The following is an 18,870-nucleotide window of genomic DNA, read 5'->3' as shown; positions in this document are numbered from 1 at the left end:
ATACTGTTCACATCAGAGGAACAGAAGTAATAACCATAACTTTTAGCAGCCGCAAAGCAACCTGAACTAACAGCTTTGAACGATGGCACTAATGAGCATCTACAGGGCCTTCATGTTCAGCATTTTATCTAATGATTCTCTGTCTGCAAAAGCCATACAGACAGTGAACACACAGTGCCATCGTGGATGCCTGATGAAACAACACTGTAAAGATGCTACACGGATGATGAAGAACTTCCTCTTGGCAGCATCTTCCTTGGGAGTGAGCCTGCTCCTGCCACTATTTAGATTAGATTCTATGATTCTATGATTTAGCAGCCCTGGCAAGGACTGGGGCACTAGGGAATGACCTCAGGAGGTCACACAGCCATCCTACAGTGTTTACCTTATTCTTCTATTTCTCCTACACATCCACTATCCTAGAGAAAGGGCACCTGCCTGGATGGACTTATGGGCAGCCTTCAAGTCGTATTTATTCTTAAAGCAGAACTTCAACTGCAGCATCATTAACCTCCTTCTTGGAACAAACAAATACTCCAGAGAGTTCGGACTGCAAATGTTTTGCCAAGACAGTTGTCATGAAGCTGACAACATCAGTCAGCAAGTGTCTGGAAACAAAGCATCAGGCAGCACGCATCCAGAAATACTCCAGATGGGAAAGAAACCAGCTGAACAGCACACTGACTGCATACATCTCTGTACTGAGGAAATTATTTTCCATTTTTCTACAAACAACCCAATCCAGCAACCCTGCTTAAGGAAGCACAGAAGAATTACCACATAGTGGAAGAGCAGTCTCACTTGAAAAGATTTAATTGAACAAGATAAATTTCTATAGAAGGATGTTGACACTCAGGAGCCAAAATCCCATCCCACACCATGAGGGCCTGCCTGAAACTCTACAAAGAGCCACAGGGCACACCATAATGGACCCTGCCTTATCCAGAAGCACTCACGGGAGAGATTTCAATTGCTCTGAATAGTGGCTCCTTCAGTCTACACTGCATGGAGCAGGAATGTTTCAGAATTGGTTTTGCATGATTTGCGTAGCGAAAACAGAATAGAATTTTTGAATTTAGACAATTTTAGCTATACTTCTTGTCTTTGTTACCTACACAGCAGCTGTTATTTTCCCTATACGAACAGATAGTGCCGTCTCTGACATCACAAAGCTCTCTCAGCACTTCCCAGTATTTCCCAACATATTGATTTGCATCTACTTCACAAGATTTGGGGGGCAGATTTTTCTCTGCTGAAAACTTCTGTCCCCTTCCCCTGGGGAAATATTCTGGAAATTTTTAATGAGAATGAATTTCGACTTTTAAATGCTGAGATTAAAGTATAATGGAAGCACACAGCAGAGTGTTAAGTGCTGTGGATTAGTATCAGCATCAGTCTGAGGATGAGTAGATATATAAGCAGCTTTAACATAGGAAATGTCCTGTGCCATTCCAAGCATTGCAACTTGTTTCTGCAGAAGTGCTTCGGCTCTTGTGCTAGAAGCCCTCCTCCCCTGCTCTCAAGCTTCATAGAAAGCTTGTTTACTAGCCTGGATAGCCCTTTCTATATCAACATTTTAATACTTTCTAACTTACAATTTTTATTATTCAAAGTATTTGTTTATTTGTTCCAAAGATGTTAGACAACAAATTCAGATTTTCTGCAAGTTGGTACAGCTCAACTGCAGTGCTGCTACACCGATTGACATCCTCTGCAGACCACTGTGCCTAAAGACCACCACTTGCTGGCACTGGGAACTGGAAGAGCTCTTTATAGTGAGTCAGGAGCAGGTAGAAGGGATATCCAATTAAAAGCATTCAGCGTGAGGAATAAAAAATTTCCCAGCATAGTTCTCAAATTCAGTGGCACTGCAAGAAGCCAGCTGTCACTTAGCAGATATTTCATCTTTCTTTCAGAGTGCCGTAGCTGCAAAACCTTTTACATCTGCACTTCTCATTTATTTACTTTTTTAAAAGGACAGAGCGAACCATGAGTATTTATCGTGGTTGTCACAAACACAAAGGGTAAACCTGACACTGAAAAGCAGACTCCTTTACACTAACCACAAAGAAACTTGCTGCTGAACACTGTGAGTGGGATGGCAGCAGCACTCCTGGCTGAGTTTTGTGATCTTTTCTATTTTACTCAGCCTTGGTGTGATAGAGAGCACATGAGCGAGGAGAAACAAAACACTATGGAGGATCATTGCTGTTTGGTTGTGCTGGACAGAAGAGAAGAAATAGCTTCAGAGGCTGCCATAATGCCACCCAGCAATGAAAGGACAGCTGCCTTTGTGTCCAGCCATGCTGGTGATGGAGTCCATGAAAAGAAACTCACATTTGGCAATGCTTTTAGGCTCTGGCTGAGCTATAGCTGGTGTAGGACGGAAGGTGAACCAGTCACCAAAGTGCTGCCGTCTCCCAAACTGGAAACAGCAAATACAAAGGTGGTCTAATCCAGTGCCCACAGCCCCAAACATTATTTGGCTAAACTTCCTGGCCTAAACAAATGAGTCTTTTTGGATGGGTTTTGAGTGCTCCCACTTCCAGAGCTGATGCTCAACAGGTCATTATGAAGATTTGTGTCTGTTTTTCACAGTCACATTGTTGTTGGCAAATGTTAATAACACATGATATTTCAACAGCATGCCATGTCTTCCATTTATGGTACATGACAAAAGAGCTGAAATGTCATGTATTTCACTACAGCACACAATCACAAAAGAAATAAGAAAGGCCTATTCTAACCAGAAGCTGAAGTGGTAGTACCATCTTTAGAAAATGCATGATATTTTATCTCTCTATCTATTCTGGGAAATGGAAATGCCTATAAAATGTCATGCATTTGCAGCCATGTCATAAATGAACTCATATAAACGTTTAGTTGAAAGATGCATGAGATTCCATCCTTTTGCCATATTCACAAACCAGCACAATAAATTTGGGGGCAGCGGATTGTTTCATGCTTCGCTTTCTATTTAGAAGACAAAACTATCAGCTAAGCAGACATGCTTATGTTCAGACCAGCTTTTCACTCAATTTTCTTGATCGCTAATGCTCCAGGCTTTGCTTACCATTGCAGAAATGGTGTTGATATTTGGGAAGCCCACTGGAAAATTACAGTTGCAGTTCTGATGGTCTCTTCCTATAGGACCTGTTTCTGGAACTCAGAAGGTTGGCTTCCCATGCCTCTCACCGTGGCTTACCAAGACCTCAGCCATCTGCTCTCTGCAGTAGCAGGGTCCAAACCTAAAATGCTAACGGAGAGCTGAACAGGGTTATGCTGCTGCTGCAGCAACCTGAAATCCTCTCCATCATCCTAGGGGGAAATAACAGGCATTAAAGAGCTGTACAGCCATTGGTAAGGTCAGGCTGATTAAGAAATCTCCTGACTTCCCCTCCAAAGGGAATACAGCATTTTTATAATAATTTTGTATTATTATTATTTTAAAATGTAATGCTTTCATTCCTTTTGCAGCCACAAGCAGAAGAATGCTTTTCCACTTAAATGGTTTTGTATGTAAGTGTTGACCACAAGAAAACTCCCTAAGAGCAGAAGCTGTTTGATAGCTCTGCCAAGTACCAGCAGGCAGGTCCGGGTACTGGCAACTCTTCCCCAGGCAGAGGTGAGGATGATGATGATCCCACATTGGCCACTGACATAAGCTGGACAGAGCATCTTTTGCCTCCTGTGCCTCATTTCCTTCTCTGTCGCATCAAGAGAAACAGTATTCTGCTCTACAAGTTCATGTCTGGATGAAAATCACAAAACGAATAATCTTGATCATGTATTTAACATATAATCATCAAGTTCTCCTGAGAATGAGGCAAGAAAACTCCTTTTGCTACCTCTGATTTCTGAATTTCAAATATGGCAAACAGGGCTGAAATTTCATGTATTTTCTTTACCATTCCCATATCATTTTCTTTACAGACTCTCATGTTTGAGTTGCTTCACTGGGAAGAGAAGCTCTTTTGAGGTTAAATTTAAAATAGTTGCAGGTACCTCTTGTCGGTGCTGTAGAAATGGAGAAAATGTGAAGTTACCGTGTGACATTAGCACAGGATTCATAACTTTTGATGCACATTTTCAAGAAAACCAGAACAATAAGAACACAGAAAAACAGAGACATACAGCCTGGACCCCACGGGGAAGGGATCTCTGCTTTCTCTTACTGCAGCTGTCCCGCTAAGGGGCAATTAGTGCAGATCTGATACTTTAATAAAGTTACTCTGCTTACATGGAGCACGGGCACCTGTTGACCTAATGTAGGAACTGAGAACTGAGCCATTGGTAATGGCTTGAGAAAAACAAAATGGTGCAACCACAAGTGTGCAAACATGCACAGAGCAGATAGAGTGAAAGCAGCCTTGTTTAGGAAACAGCTTAACTTCTTCCACTTATGCTTGCCTTAGATTTCCTACAGCTGGGTGTGGGTGGTTATCCATCAGCCTTACTTCAGACCCACCAATTTCCCACTCTTCAGAATCCTTAAAGGACACTTATCTCTCTGTACCTGATTTCACACAGAGACTTCAGTGGGATTTAGGCATGTGAATTTGGCCCATTGTGCCCACTCTGAAGACGTGGGGAATATTCTCAGCTCTGAAATTTGGAAGTCCTAATTTAAGCCTTGAGAAAAGCAAGTATCCCCACACCTTGCAAGTGTGAAACTTACATAATAATGATCTGAACATACATTTCCACCTACAGAGGGGAAGGCTGGTTTGCAAGGAATTTGTAAAGGAAGTATTCAACAGAAAAAAAATTCAAATTTCCTCAATGGTCCCAAAATACCTTTCAAAGTTATTCCCTCTGCATCCTTCAGCATTGTATTATCTTTTGTCAAAATGCAATAAAAAGTTGCTGTAGAACAAGCCTCAAGGATACGCATTTCCTCCCAGATACTTACTTGCTCGTGAGATGAGTCTTGGGAGTGATCCCAAATTCTCCAAACAGAGTAACAAAAACATTGGCATCAGTCCCAGCTCCCCGGACATCTCCTGTCACTGTCACCACCTCATAAACTGTGGAAAGAGAAGAGAAAGATCAGGACAACAGGAGAAGTTCCTTGCCCTGCACGTAACAGATCCAAGTAGTTCCTCAAACCTCAGCTGAATTATAAATCCCAGAGATGGATCACATTGACTGGTGGAGACAAATGGGTAGACAGTGGCTGAATCAGAACAGATTTTGCTGAAAATCAAACATTTCTCTCTCTGAACACATGCTGACTTATCATAGAATCACAGAATCATAGAATAACAGAGTGGTTTGGGTTGGAAGGGACCTTCAAGATCACTTAGTCCCTAGCTGTATGCAGGATCTCCTCCCTCTAGACCAGGTTGCTCAGAGCCCCATCCAGCCTGGCCTTCCAGGGATGGGTTCCAGGGATGGGACATCCACAGCTTCACTGGGCAACCTGTTCAAGTCACTCACCACACTCATGATAAAGAATTTCAATTTGATAACAAGTCTAAATCTACCTTTTCCCAGTTTAAAGCCACTTTCCCTTGTCCAGTTGCTACCTACTCTTATAAAGAGTCCCTCCCCAGCTTTCCTGTAGACTCCCTTCAGGTATTGGCCTTGGTGAAGCCATGTTGGTTACCATCACCTCATCTTTATTTTCCACGTGCCTTACTAGAGACTTCAGGAGGATCTGCTTCAAGACCTTGCCAGGCACAGAGTGAGACTGCATACTTTCCTATTTCTGCTGGTAATATATTTGTATGAAGATAAGAGGTCACTACAGCCAGAAAGTTTGCTTTCCAGATGTTCTGGTGACTTTACCAAAGACCAAGTGGTAAATCACAGTGAGGATAAAGTAGGAAATTGTTTAAATTAGAGTATCAAAGCAATGTCAATTTACCCGTCTGAGCAGTAGATTGACTGGTGACTTTATTACCCCACATCAATATCTTCTTGGGATAAGCACAAGTAGAAAAGAGACTTCTGCTCAAGTGGGGAAAGGCAATGCAAAGTCCACTGGCCAAAAGGTTAAAACCTTTAAATTACAGGCAGACACGCATTTCTTAAGCAGGGTGATGAGTGAAGCTGGAACAAAACTCAAGGTTTGTCAGCAGGTTACCCTTCTGAAGGACACGTCTTGGTTGGCTCAGTGCAGAACAGAAAGCATGAAAATATAAAATCCTGCCTACAGTCAGACCGAGAATCCTGATGGTCATTTTTGTCTTTGGACCACGTAATAGTCATCAGCTAGAGGCACAATGTTAGGTTCAGACCTACAGGCTGAAGGCTAAAGTTTTCAGCATTTCATCTTGGACAGTGTGACTAAGAAGTATATGATTTCTCAGATCGAACACTGTAAAAATGTCCTTCTCCATGGGCGCATTAGAATTACGTGTTTTGTTAGGGACCAGTTTTTCCTCACTACATTACATGTGTATTCAGAAGAAACAAAAACAAACAAACAAAAAAACGACTGGATATCACAGAATTTGAGCATCACATTTTTTCCCCAGTAGCACTCTTTCCCCAAGGGAAATTAAATCACCATTTTAACTGAAAAGCTTGGAGACAGAGTGCTAGAGCAAAACTGTGGCCATCCATGTACAACTGATTGGAAACAACTCCTCATTTCCAAGGGCTCTGTTGCGTTGAGAGGGAATAAAATACCACAGTATTTTCCTAACTTCTCCTTTCCATGAATACAAATAGGGCAGAAAGGAGACAGTATCATAATAAATACAGTAAGTTATGATCTATGCTCAGCTAAATTTTAAGAATGCCTTGGCTGGCATATTTTATTGATGGGCTCAAAAGAAGAGGAGATTTTTTCACAGCTGTGCAAAAAAGAACACGATATGCACAGTTTACACATGAGTAATATGTACAAAAAATGTTTTCATTCCTCTAGTCAGCATTCATACATATTAATGGGCATCGCTTGGCACAGCACAGAAAGACAGTGTAGTTGCTATGATCCACACAGAGCAGAGGAGGCTGAAGGGAGGCCTCATGGCAGGCTACAACCCCTCGTGGCACTACAGCTCCTCATGGCCTGGTAGCTCCCTCATGGGGGCCTGCAGCTCTCCACTGTAGAAGTCAGAACTGCAAGAACCCTCAAGCCATGAGCATGCACAGATTTGCACATTAGGTTCACAACCTCACGTTCAGCATCCGTGCACCAGCACAAGCAGGCAGCAGGTGGATGAGCAGCTCGTGCTGGGAGCAGATCTGAGTGTGGAGGACAGATGTGCTGCAGCCCAAGTAGCACACATTGTTGCTGAGCATATGTTGTGGTTAGCACCAATTTAATTAACTGTGCACAGAGGAACAAAGCAGGGGCTGGGTTGGTGACACTAGTATGTCACCACACATCAGAAGTGCCATCGTGCATGCCTGCAAAGGGAAGGGAGCTTTGCCACCTCCTCTCCATCACTACAACTGTGCTGCCAGCTGTGCAAACAAATTATGCCACTGCTTTGCGATGGAAGCAAAGCACAGCAATCCCTCTGGGGGAAAACAAAAGTTTAATGCTACTATTGATGCTAAGTCTTACTAAGAAATGGAGCTGGGATATGCAGCTTGTTTAGCTGCTTCCTTCAAAGGATAGGATAGGAGAGCCTGAAAGCTCAGCAGCCTATAAGCAGGATCATTTACTTCCTTTGCATTTCTTTTATTTTTGATAAGCCATTGACAGCTGATGGGCGTGATCCTCAGCAGGAGCATCTCTGCAGCTGGAGGACCAACACACCAGGTAGAAGAGGGATAACATTTTGTACAGCCCTTTTGCTGGGCAAAGCATCTGTGGCATAAGGCAAGAGCTGTAGACCAATGGTGTTTTTTAATTCAGTGAGGGTTTTGCTCATGAATAATTGTATGTTCTGGCTTTGTGATAACACACCCAACCTTAGCAAACCCCAGGTGTAAATATCTTGTACTTTTAGGGCAATGAAACTAAATTAGCTGGAAAGCTTGAAATCAGATTTCTGTGGAAATCACACTTCTAACCAAGGGCGAAATCAGGGCCAGAAATATCATTTTTACTTCTTCAGTCCATCAGCTGTAAGGGAAAGATTAAGAAAGGACAGAAGTTAAACATCCTTAGTATAGTATCTGTTTCATCAGAAAAGCTAGCCTTCTTCCCACCAAGTCTCTTATTTTCTTTTTGGGTGCCACTGCAGGACTTCCAAGCTCCTCCTCCATTTTTAGCTTCCATTTTCCACATTCCTCTCCCCCACTGAGTAGGTCTGAATTCACTGCTGCTGTGGTTCTGTGGTTATCCTCAGGAATGCAAGCTGTTTTCACTTTAAAGGTTTGCCTCTATGGTGCAAAACTGCCAGCCCCTAAAATCCTCCACCAATGGAAAATGTTTGCCTACACTCCCCAGAATTTTCCGACTTGTTTTTAATAGGGTCACTGTCTCAATAAGTTTGACCATCTGTTGACTCATTCTTCCTATCCACTACCTGAGCAGTCCCACATGGAATGAGTGCTTGTTAATGACGAAAGTTTTTAAAAAGTATCAAAACCAATAACCCATTTGTTGTTACAAAACAGGTTAAAAAAACTGCAAAGAACTGAATACAAAGGTTGCTCTTTTCCCACTATTTGACACTGATGCTCACTGACAGTTCAGGATGTCTCTTGGGACTGTTGCTTGGCCAAACAGCTAACGACAAATTATAGCAAAGCATTTCAGATGGGAACAAGGTTTTGGTGCATCACTCCAAATTTGGCTGTATCCTGCTGTTTAGACTTCTGCTTGACAGAAGCAATCACTAAATGCAAATACAGAGCATCCATAAGGATTTTATGGTTACCCCTGAAGTTTACAAGTTTACATTCACAAAATCTTCCTCCTCCACTTCTAATGTATGGGATGTCAGTGCTAAGGACTTTGCTTCTGGCTGTCTAACAGAAGTGTAATGAGGAACCACTGATCTTCTCAAGGAGTTCTGCTCTTGAAGAGGAGTACAGGAAGGCCAGTTCAACCACACTGGCATCTCCTCCACAAAGCAATAGAGGCAACAGTCCTAAACAGATGCCACAGTGCCTTAGCAGGTGCAGACCTCAAGAGTTTCTGGTTTTCCCCCCTCAGTCAGCAGGATTTTAAACATGAACTTTCTTCACAGATTCACAAGAACTTTCTGCTTTAAAAACACGGAAAAAAACACTCCTTGTACCTATCCATGCTCATCTTACACATCAAGATCTACTTTGTCAGAAATGTCTCACTCTCTCCACAGATGGAAAAGTTTGCATCCACCATACTCCCATTATTCTCTTGGTCAAATACAATATGCAGACAACGATATTCCCTGTCACCTTGTCAAATATCAAGACTGGTCACCCACCTCCCTCCTAATATGGACACAATTTCCCAAATGCCCTTATCTCTTCCCTCAAGCTGCTAACTTGGTAGGCCATAACCGAGTGTTAAGATGCTTCTATCTACCTGTGCTGTCCCTCGATGTTGCTTCTACCAGTGTTGGCTGAATCTATCACACAACATGAGTTGAGGAACCCCAGAGAGGAGTTAGACCATCACAAAACAAAAGACAGAGCACTGGGTCCCAGTTTGAACACTGACCTCCTGAGTAGGATACTGCTCACAGGAGGACACTTGCATGTTGGTGCTTTTAACTGTCGAACCATCTCACCCTTCAGATCAGTGTAAGTATTTTGAGTGCCAGGACATGGCCACGTTACAGTAATCTATAGCATTTTGTATGGGAGTGGTTGATTTTCAGGCCACTCTCCAAACCTTACTTCTCTTCCAATAGGCTAGGCAAAGACAATATAAAGCTTTTATTATAGCCGCTGATTCCAAATATTATCTCAGTCAAATGGAATTTGGTTCACTCTTCTCATCTGGTAGATACTGAACCCCCAGCTGACTGCACTCTTTGGCTCTCTGGCATTAAATCTTCAGAAACTGGTAAAAGTTTCAGCAAGCTTAGCAGAGCTGATTTGCTATGGACTGCAAACCCATTTACTGCTTTTCATGGGCACACTCAAGAGTAAAAGTGGAAATAATCGACACTGGATTTTTCTGAAAGTAAGCATTCAAACCCAGTCATTTCAAGCACAAGATACAGACAGCATAAAACCAGTATCGGGTTACGCTGCAGTGTTACTGGAAGAACTTACATCTGCTTCCCTGTCTTGCAGGAAGAGCTTATGCTATTCACTTGTCCATTCAACAGCCAGAATAGAAAAACATGTTTCAAAATGGTTGCTAAAATTACAGGAAAGCTTGGCAAGCAGAGATTGAGATCCTCAAGCAAGGAAGCATTCAGAAATCCCTGCAATCCATAAGGAGGGAATTTCTTAAGGGCAGAAGAGTGCTTTAATTCTGATTCTCACAACTGCTAAATACCAGCGATGGCAATGACTGCAAATTCCCTTGGGTTGCATTCTTTACACAGGGAGCACTGAGAACTGAGGCGGATGTCATGATGGTGCCTCTGTCCAGCAAGAGGAGTGCCCCTTATTGAAAACAAAAATTAAAATAAAAAGTAAGGGTTATGTCACAAAAATGACTGAACACATGGAATAAGAGAGCAAAGACTGGGAGGAGTCTAAGAGTTTATGTGAAGAAGAGAGAAAGCAGAACTGAAGACAAGCCATGCTATAAGCATGGGCAAAGAAGTAGAGGATACAAATACTCGAGGGTAACTGCATACACAAATTACAGAATCAGAAGGGTTCCCGAGAGTCCCTTGACATCTGTGCAAAATGCTTGGAAGTTTTTTAACATCTGTCCTAACCATTGCAGGTTGAGGTTGCCCTCTTTGCACATGGACACACTAGTTAATATCATTGTGGTCTCAACAAGGGACATTCCTTCACCCAGCGTGAAGATGAACCTCTGAAGTCAGCTCATTCGATTTCATCACACCACACTTTGAGCAATAATCTCATCACAAACAAAATGAGTCAAATTCTTCTCTCATTCTCTCCAGGGCAAATCCTGACTGGCTCCATTGACACGAACACAATGACTTTGGGTTCATATTGGCAAAAATGTGAACAGATTTAGGCCTCGCACACTATGAGAGTGCTTGCTTATAAAAGCGCCCGCAAAAGCAGCTTTTGAGTCTGGCATGGGTGCCAAATTAATTATTCAAAGCAAAAGATGGGAATTATTTCCATGACTATTTGAACCAGTTGCATACTGTTATCCATTTTTCCCATTCTGAGATTATATAAAGAATTGTGAAATTAATAGCATCTTGCATTTTGAGGCACTTCATGGCCACGAATTAGCAAAATTTCCTGCAAACTTACCACTAGCACAAACAGCATTATCTTCAGCATTGAAACATCACTTTCCTCTTAGAATTTAAATCCAAAGCTGAGCGCTGTCCCACCAGTTCCCACAGGCAGAGGAGCTGTAGTTTGGAGCTTGTTATGCTTCATCAGCTATTGCAAAATCAACGTTTCATTCTCCTGCACTGTAGGAAGCCAGACTTGATTCATCTGGTGCTTCAGCTATCACTTAAAAGTGTTTTTGCCTTCCTACCTCCAGAAAAACACATCTCTGTTCTTTGCTGGAACAGCAAAATAGAATTAGCTCAGCGATCAACATCTTTGTTATCCAAGTTTAAATTGTGCTGGAGGAAAACACTGTGCCTCAAGGGAGAGAAACATGTGAGAGAAAAACCCGTTCTGTCTCTTTCATTATCTTTGGAGGCAGGGAGGGCTGGCCAGGATATGGGGTTTCTCTGAACCATGACTGAGGACAGCAGTGGAAAATAATGCAGCCTAGATAAAACATGATGTGGATTTTATCCGTAAAGCAAAGTTTGCAGCAGAGAACTGCATCTGCAGAGTGCAACGGAAGCATTTCTCCACCACTTGTCCCTTTTCTTCAGGACCAGATCCTGACGACAGCCCCGACTTTCTTCTTGCTGTCCAGGCAGCAGGACAAATGAGACCAGGAAGAAGTGCTCTCCTCATTGCCAGCTCTGCTCCCCAATACTCTGAACATAGCAGGAAGGGTAATTTCACAAGAGATCTCTTTTAGTGTCTCCCTTTGCCCAGAGGCACTGGAGCTGCACCTTCCAGCTGGTGTTGATGCTTTGAAAAAGGAGGGGCTGGAACCTGCCAGCAGCTTGTAAATACAAGCAGCATGTGTTACCTATATTTACAAGCACACTGTTAGGTGTCATTATGAATAAATCATAATACTTTGACTTAACAATTCGTGAAAGACAGTTGCTACTCTCTAAACAGCATTTAAAAAAAATAATATATATAAAAAAATTGAGCCCAAATTGGTAGAAATGATGACTTTCCCACCACTGAACCACTGCTTTGTGATATCTGCACAGTGAGACTTGCAATGCACATGAATCCATCAGCAAAAACCACTGTTAATTTTCATGCTCTTATTAAGTATTACCACAGAGCTGCTGGTAATGCTCAGACAGATGAACAGCCCCACATGGGGCTGCACAGGGACTTATCACATCTGGAATGAAATTTAGTTCGCTCTGGTTCCCTTTCTGCTTGGTGTCTTACACCACAGCTTTCTGCTTGGGTTTCCCATCTGGATGGGGACAATTCTGTCTTTTTAATAGCAGAGTGTTCAGATCATAGTCCAAGTGCCTAGGGAAAGGATGAAAAGGCTGGTGGGACATGAGGGTTGGAGGGTTGCATCTAGACTTGAATACATCAATCTACGTACATTGGCTTCCCACTGACATTTTGCTCAGCTTCTCTTCAGCAAGTCCTCTCCAGTAATGTCCAAAAAGCCAAATATTCCACCTGTACAGCACCCATAGATAATGAAGGCTATGAAAGTGAACTTGTCACATTGTTCACATTTCAATATTTCGGGGGAGAGGAGAGCAGCAATGCTTGCAAGCCGTAGCCCTGGTGCTGGTGGTTTTACAGGCACCAGCTGGCACATCAGCTGCATGGGGCACATGGCACCCACAGCTGCTCCTCAGTGCTCTTTTGGGGCTGTCAGCTGGGCAAAGCCATCCCGATGCATTGTACACATGTAACAGGGGTTGTTCTTGTGCTGGGGGAACAAGTGCCAATGCTCCTAACACTTCAAAGATGAGAATATTAGGGGTAGTTTGATATTGGTTTGTTTGTCACACAAGCTGATAGCTCCTGGGGGTACTCATCCAATAAACTTTACAAGCGATCTAAACTTTTTGCAATCTATACTTCATGCCATCATTTCTAACTATGGGAAACACTGAGATGCAAACAAGTGCAGTCTTCAAGATGGGTGGAATATCACCTCCACCCAGCAGCAAGCTTGGCATGTTCCATTGGATCGGCAGCCATCAGCTGCCACCAGTACTACATTCTTCTGAGTGCTTTGCACCCAGAACTCATTTTAGCAATGAGGAGAAAAATGTCTCTCTTCCAAGGAAGATTCCGATTTGGAGTATTAATCAAAGCCTCAGAAGGTCTCGTTTTGGGAAGATCAGTGGGTGCAGGCATAGATGAGAAGATTCTGCAACTGCTGATCCTCTGTCACAGAGGAATGTGATATATCTCTGGTTCTGAATGTAGCACAGGGAAAGCCAGACATCACAGCACTTGCTCTCCTCCTCCCTTCTGCTCCTAAGTTAAAGAGAACTCAGCAATAAACTCTGTGTCCTGAATGCTTTTCTTGTGTAACCCTTCCCTGCAGTCACCGAAGGAGCAGAATGTGATGGATATAACACCATGAAATGGATGGTGCACAGCAGGAGAAGGGATGAGCAGCTCATGTATCTACTCACAAATCAACACTGGCCATTCTCCTTCCCAACACCATTTCAGACAATGTGCTGAATAAAACACACATTTCTAGATGGTGACTGGCACGGCAGGTGTAACTGCAAAGCTTCCAAGAAATGAGGAAAGTCTTCTATAGAGTTTGCTGCTCTATAGGGATGACACGCAGTCCTTAAATTCAGCTGGGAAAAACCAATGGGGAAAAAAAGGAAAACAATACAGAAAAAGGAAAAATTAATAAATCAACACTAAGTCTCAGACTAGAGTGTTCAGTGACAACCCTGCAAACAGAGAAGCCCCAAGAGGGTCTGAGCCAGCAACATTTGACACTGGACCAGCACAGGAGAGCTGCAGCTGAAGACTTAAGGTAGAACAAACTTGGTAAATTCTTAATAGTCATAGTTTACAGTAGGAACACAAGAAAGGACAAGAGATGCAGTTTGATTTCCACAACCAGTCACTTCATATCTTTTGTTTTCCTGCCTCCAGGAGCTGGATTCCCCTTGTTCCTCAGTCATCAGTGGGTTGTGACAAAGGCAGAGGAAATCCCTTCTCCCATTTGCTAATGCAGTAAGATAAAGGGGACATCAGATGACACAGACACCATCAGCTCCGTACTTATAAAACATTTACACCTCCCTTCTTCTTAAAACAAAAGGAATCATGGCTTGAGGACTGAATATTCACCAGTACCAAAGGCAGCCAAAATCTCCAGTGCTTTAGAGAAGCATTTGCAGTGGTTACACATTTCTCAGGAGCTGACCAACATCGGTTCCTTCAGAGGAAAACGGTGGTGACTTCCAGGATCAAGTCAGGAAAAAGAAGAAATTTACTTTGATTAAAAATGCAAAATCAGCAGCACTGTGCTTGGCAAAGCGAATAGCCTCAAGAAGAGAACACAGCATCTGGTGTTTCCTATGATCATTAAGGTTGGAAGAGACCTCCAAGATTCCCCAAGCCCAACACCAACCCACTCCACTATGTCCCACCCTACTGCCCATGTTCCCAAGTGCCACATCTCCATGGTTCCTGAACACCTCCAGGGACAAAGACCCCACTACCTCCATGGGCAGTCTGTGCAAAAGCATCATTGCTCTTTCTGAGAAAAAATTATTCCTAGTATCCAACCTGAAACCTGAGTCTGCTCATAAACTTTTGAGTTTTGTGCCAAATGACCTCATATCGGGTTTTCACTGATGAAAAACTTGACCAGCTCATTGTTAGCCTATATCCTATCCAACGTTTTTCTCCCCTCTCTGCCCTCTATTTTTTCTCTCTTGTACATGTGCACTCATTTCCAGAAATTGCTGGAAAATGAGAGTGTAAGATCCAGCCACAGCTGAAGGAGTCCTCATTAAGGTAATGACCACTGATTAACTGTTGGGACTTTGTCCGCATGAAAAGCTTCTTGTGATCCCTGAGGCTGTTACGATAATAAATGTTGCAGGTTATGACTTAGGTTTTTAATTTCTGATGGAGCCTGTGAGAACCCAGTCCCTGTCTGGCTCCTTTTTCAATGTTTTCAACCACAAGCTATTATCTTCCCAGCAGAAATTGTTGACAGACTAGAAAGAAGACCATGGAGAAATTGTTACAAATAATTTGCTGGAACTTCTCTTTTCACAGAGTTCGAGCTGTTCTTCCTCTGCTATGAAAAGAATATAAAATAAAATAATGGTATGAAGAAAGAACTTCTCTTCCCTCAAAGAGCAATCACTAATGAGGCAAGTTATGTGTATGGCCTGAACAGCCATTGGAGCTGTTGGATCATTTTTCTCTTCCCAAAACAGCCATACAGCACACTCTGGAAATCATCAGTTTGAGTTAACCTATAACCACACCACTGATGTGAGGTACACTCAGTTCTTTGAATTACCATGTACAAGATTTATTATTACACTAATTAACCAACAGGGAAACCCATCTAAGAAGTTAAGCATCTTGCCCCAGGCGCAACAAGATCTAGTTGGATGGGGAATGGGCAGTCTGTGTCAACCCCCAGCAGCCCATTACCCCTTTGCTGCCCATCCCTGATCAGGAGATGACCCTGCTGTGCTCTGGAGCACCATGGTACTCCTTACCCAGGGCTTTCTCTAATTAGGGTGCTAAACCATGTCTCATTACTTCTCGCCTTGCTCATTCCTTGCTTCTCGACCCCAGAACAGCAGGTTTGCTGTAGGAGGATTACTAGCTGCCATCCCGCAGATAGAAAGATCAAATGCAGCCTCTTTCCAGGAGTTATCTACACACAGCCTGGGTGATGGATGCAACCTTTTTCCAGACCATGATCTTCAAACAAAATGGAGCATATCACCTAATCCCTAATTCACTGCACGACTCACCATACATTGGCATAAAGTACTCAGAGCACGTGGGCTAATTATTGTACAGGCACAATATTCAGGTTTAGATGTGATTAGTAGTAATTCTCCACCTTACTTGGCTACTCACAACAGCCAGAGGGACCATGTGCTGGATCTCTTGCTGTTACATCAATCCTAAGCACTCCACTGCCTACCCAGTCTGGTTGCTGAGATCACCCACACTGTCCTACTGCAAATGCATGAGCAGGAGCGTGTGCCTTGTCCATGTTCCCTGCTTACAAAGGGGAGTCTGACTGCTAATCCAGCTTCCCAGTAGCACCACATTACAAATAATATCAATTAGGAGATTGCAATTACAGCAGTATCAGGCACACAGCAAAGCGACTTCATAAACTGGAGAGGCACAGTCTGTCAGCACCATCTCACATGGTAAAAATTCTCATTCAATTAGAAACATTCTCAACAAAGGAAGCCTGCACTCCCAGGAAGGGCCCCACGGTGGATATCTGAAGTGCACGAGGGGGGAAATGGAAAACGATGGTGCTGACCTTTCTTTTTGTTGTACTCATCCTCTGTTGCATTGGAGGAATCCGAATGATAGTCACGAAGCTCCTGTTCATACAGCTCGAGGAAATTGTCCTCTTTCTTTCCTTTCTTGGACTTGTCACCTTTCTTTTTCTTCTTTTCTTTGCTCTTTTTGCCTTTTTTCTTCTTCTTCTTTCTGCGCTCATAGTCATCTTCCTCCTCACTGCTGTACTCTTTTCTCTTGGTTTTCTTCTTCTTCTTTTTCTTCTTCTTCACTTCCCCATCATCCTCTGAGTCCTCAGACTTTGATTTCTTTTTGCTCTTTTTCTGCTCACTTTCGTCTTCCCCATCTTCTTCCACTACCTCCTCAACTACATCTTCCACCACCTCCTCGTTCTCCTCCTCCTCTTCCTCCTCTTCCTCCCCCTCTTCTTCTGCCTTATTCTTTTTGGTCTCTTTCATGGCATTGTTTTTCACCCCTGCACTTTAAACAATGCACCAGGATTCCCACAACCCAAATTTTGCCACCTCTCCTTGTGACTTTACCTATCACCAAAGTCCTTAATACTCCTCCCTCTGCCTGGGGAGGGGCTGCTCTTGTTTCAGCGTCCTTTCTCCTCCACGTCTCACTGTCTGTCCATCTGTCCTGGAGTCCTTCCCAACCCAACAGCTCACCTCCCGACTTCTGCCTTCCTTCACCTCCTCAATTGAGGCACTTTCCCCTTCCTTCCCTTCTGTCTCTGTATTTGGATTTTCTCCTTTTTTGCTAGTATGATTTATTCATTGGGCTGAGATGAGACCATTCTCCTGTTTTCAGTGTTGCTCAAGGTCAGCTGACAGTCTGACTCTATCGTATCACTACGTTCTATTCACAGTTGTTGCTCTTTGGAAAATGGGTTGGATGAGGACACATGGTCCAGTTTGCTTCTCCTCTCCATGTGCCAGCAAGAACAGAGGCACTGCTCCTCCTCCCAACCTGTAGCAGCTTCAGAACCCTCATGAAAATTTACTCAAGGTTGTCATGTGGTTATAAGGCAGATGGGCAGGTGAAAAAGGAGACCCATCGAGCAACTATACCACACTGATCTGCATTTCCTCTCCATTATTCATAGTGTCAGGATCGTCTTACTGACAACGGAGGTCTCAACTTTACATGGATTTTCTGTGACCAGAAATCTTGAACATCTCCCGGATCTCTATGGATCAGATGTCAGGAGACCTCCATAGCATCAGCAACTCATTCCTGTATCCGAATGCCAGAAATCAATCATACTTCCAGCCAAATGAAAAATCAGCATTCAATAAAATAAATACAACACATAGAAGAAGAAAACGCTGCATAGCTTTTGCATAAGTTGTCCTTAAGATGGCCCCTTTTTGGAAAACAAAGAGAATTAAAGCTCAGGTTAATAAATGAACACAAGCACAAGCATAGGAATCAGGCATTTCTCACATGCAAACATTGAGGTGAGAAAGATGAGAAAAGGAAAAATGAATGATGCAACATGATGTGGTGGATAGTCCATCCCTGCAGACACCCCTGATCACTGCACAGAGTTGGACCGGATGGCCATTAAGAGTCCCTTCCAACTCAGACAATTCTATGATTCTATGATGGTTGGAAGGACATTGGAGCACAATTCATCCCAGAACCTGAGGACATCAGTATCAAGCTCACCCAACATCTAGTGCACACAGAAGGGGTTGGTGTGCAGCTCCAGCTGCTTTTTCTTTCAGAGCAGGGAAGGGAAGGACCAACACAAGACCAAATCAATCTCAGCTGCAGTCAGGAGCAGGAACCTGACAGCAAAAGAGGATTAAAAAAAAAAAAAAAAAAACCCACAGGAAAAACAAGATTCCTCAAATGATGAATTAAATGTGATGTGCTGGGTGGTTTGCAGCCCAGATTGACATCTTGTTAAGTACTATATGATATATCAGAGGGTTTAGCCATGCTAAGCCTCTAATACATGAGATTTGAAAGTCCTCTTAGACCAATATTGGGGTTTCCATCTGCCAGCTTTGAAGGAGGAACAGCATCAAGGCTGGATTGTCTGGAACACAAGGAAAAGCTGTTTTAATGGTAGGATGAGCAACATGAGTGATCAGGCAGTGGCAGAAACTGCCCAGAGAAGTGGGGTCCTCATCCCTGGAGGTGTTCATGAACCATGGAGATGTGGCACATGGGGACATGGGCAGTGGGCATAGTGGGGTAGGTTGGGCTTGGAGGATGTTGGAGGTCTCTTCCAACTTTAGTGATTCTATGAGTAGGACAGCAGCAGCATGGGTCCAGTCAAGAGCTGATGGAGAG

General features: G+C 43.2%; 1 protein-coding gene across 1 annotated transcript in view; it reads right to left on the bottom strand.

Annotated features, from left to right (window-relative positions):
- The window catches only part of LOXHD1 (lipoxygenase homology PLAT domains 1), a 126,056-nt gene extending 108,715 nt beyond the window's left edge, over nt 1–17,341 (bottom strand). Inside the window, exons 1-2 of the mRNA XM_085213657.1 lie at nt 16,583–17,341; nt 4,913–5,027 (exon numbers count right to left, since the gene is read on the bottom strand). Coding sequence (XP_085069783.1) covers nt 4,913–5,027; nt 16,583–17,021 — 554 coding nt within the window. The 5' untranslated portion in view covers nt 17,022–17,341. The remainder of the gene's footprint in view (nt 1–4,912; nt 5,028–16,582) is intronic.
- Between the last annotated feature and the right edge of the window lie 1,529 nt (nt 17,342–18,870).

The sequence above is a fragment of the Meleagris gallopavo genome, chromosome Z (assembly GCF_905368555.1).
Source record: "Meleagris gallopavo chromosome Z, MGAL_WU_HG_1.1, whole genome shotgun sequence".
NCBI lineage: Eukaryota > Metazoa > Chordata > Aves > Galliformes > Phasianidae > Meleagris > Meleagris gallopavo.
Note: the sequence above shows the minus strand (reverse complement) of the source record. Positions and strands in the feature narration are given on the sequence as shown.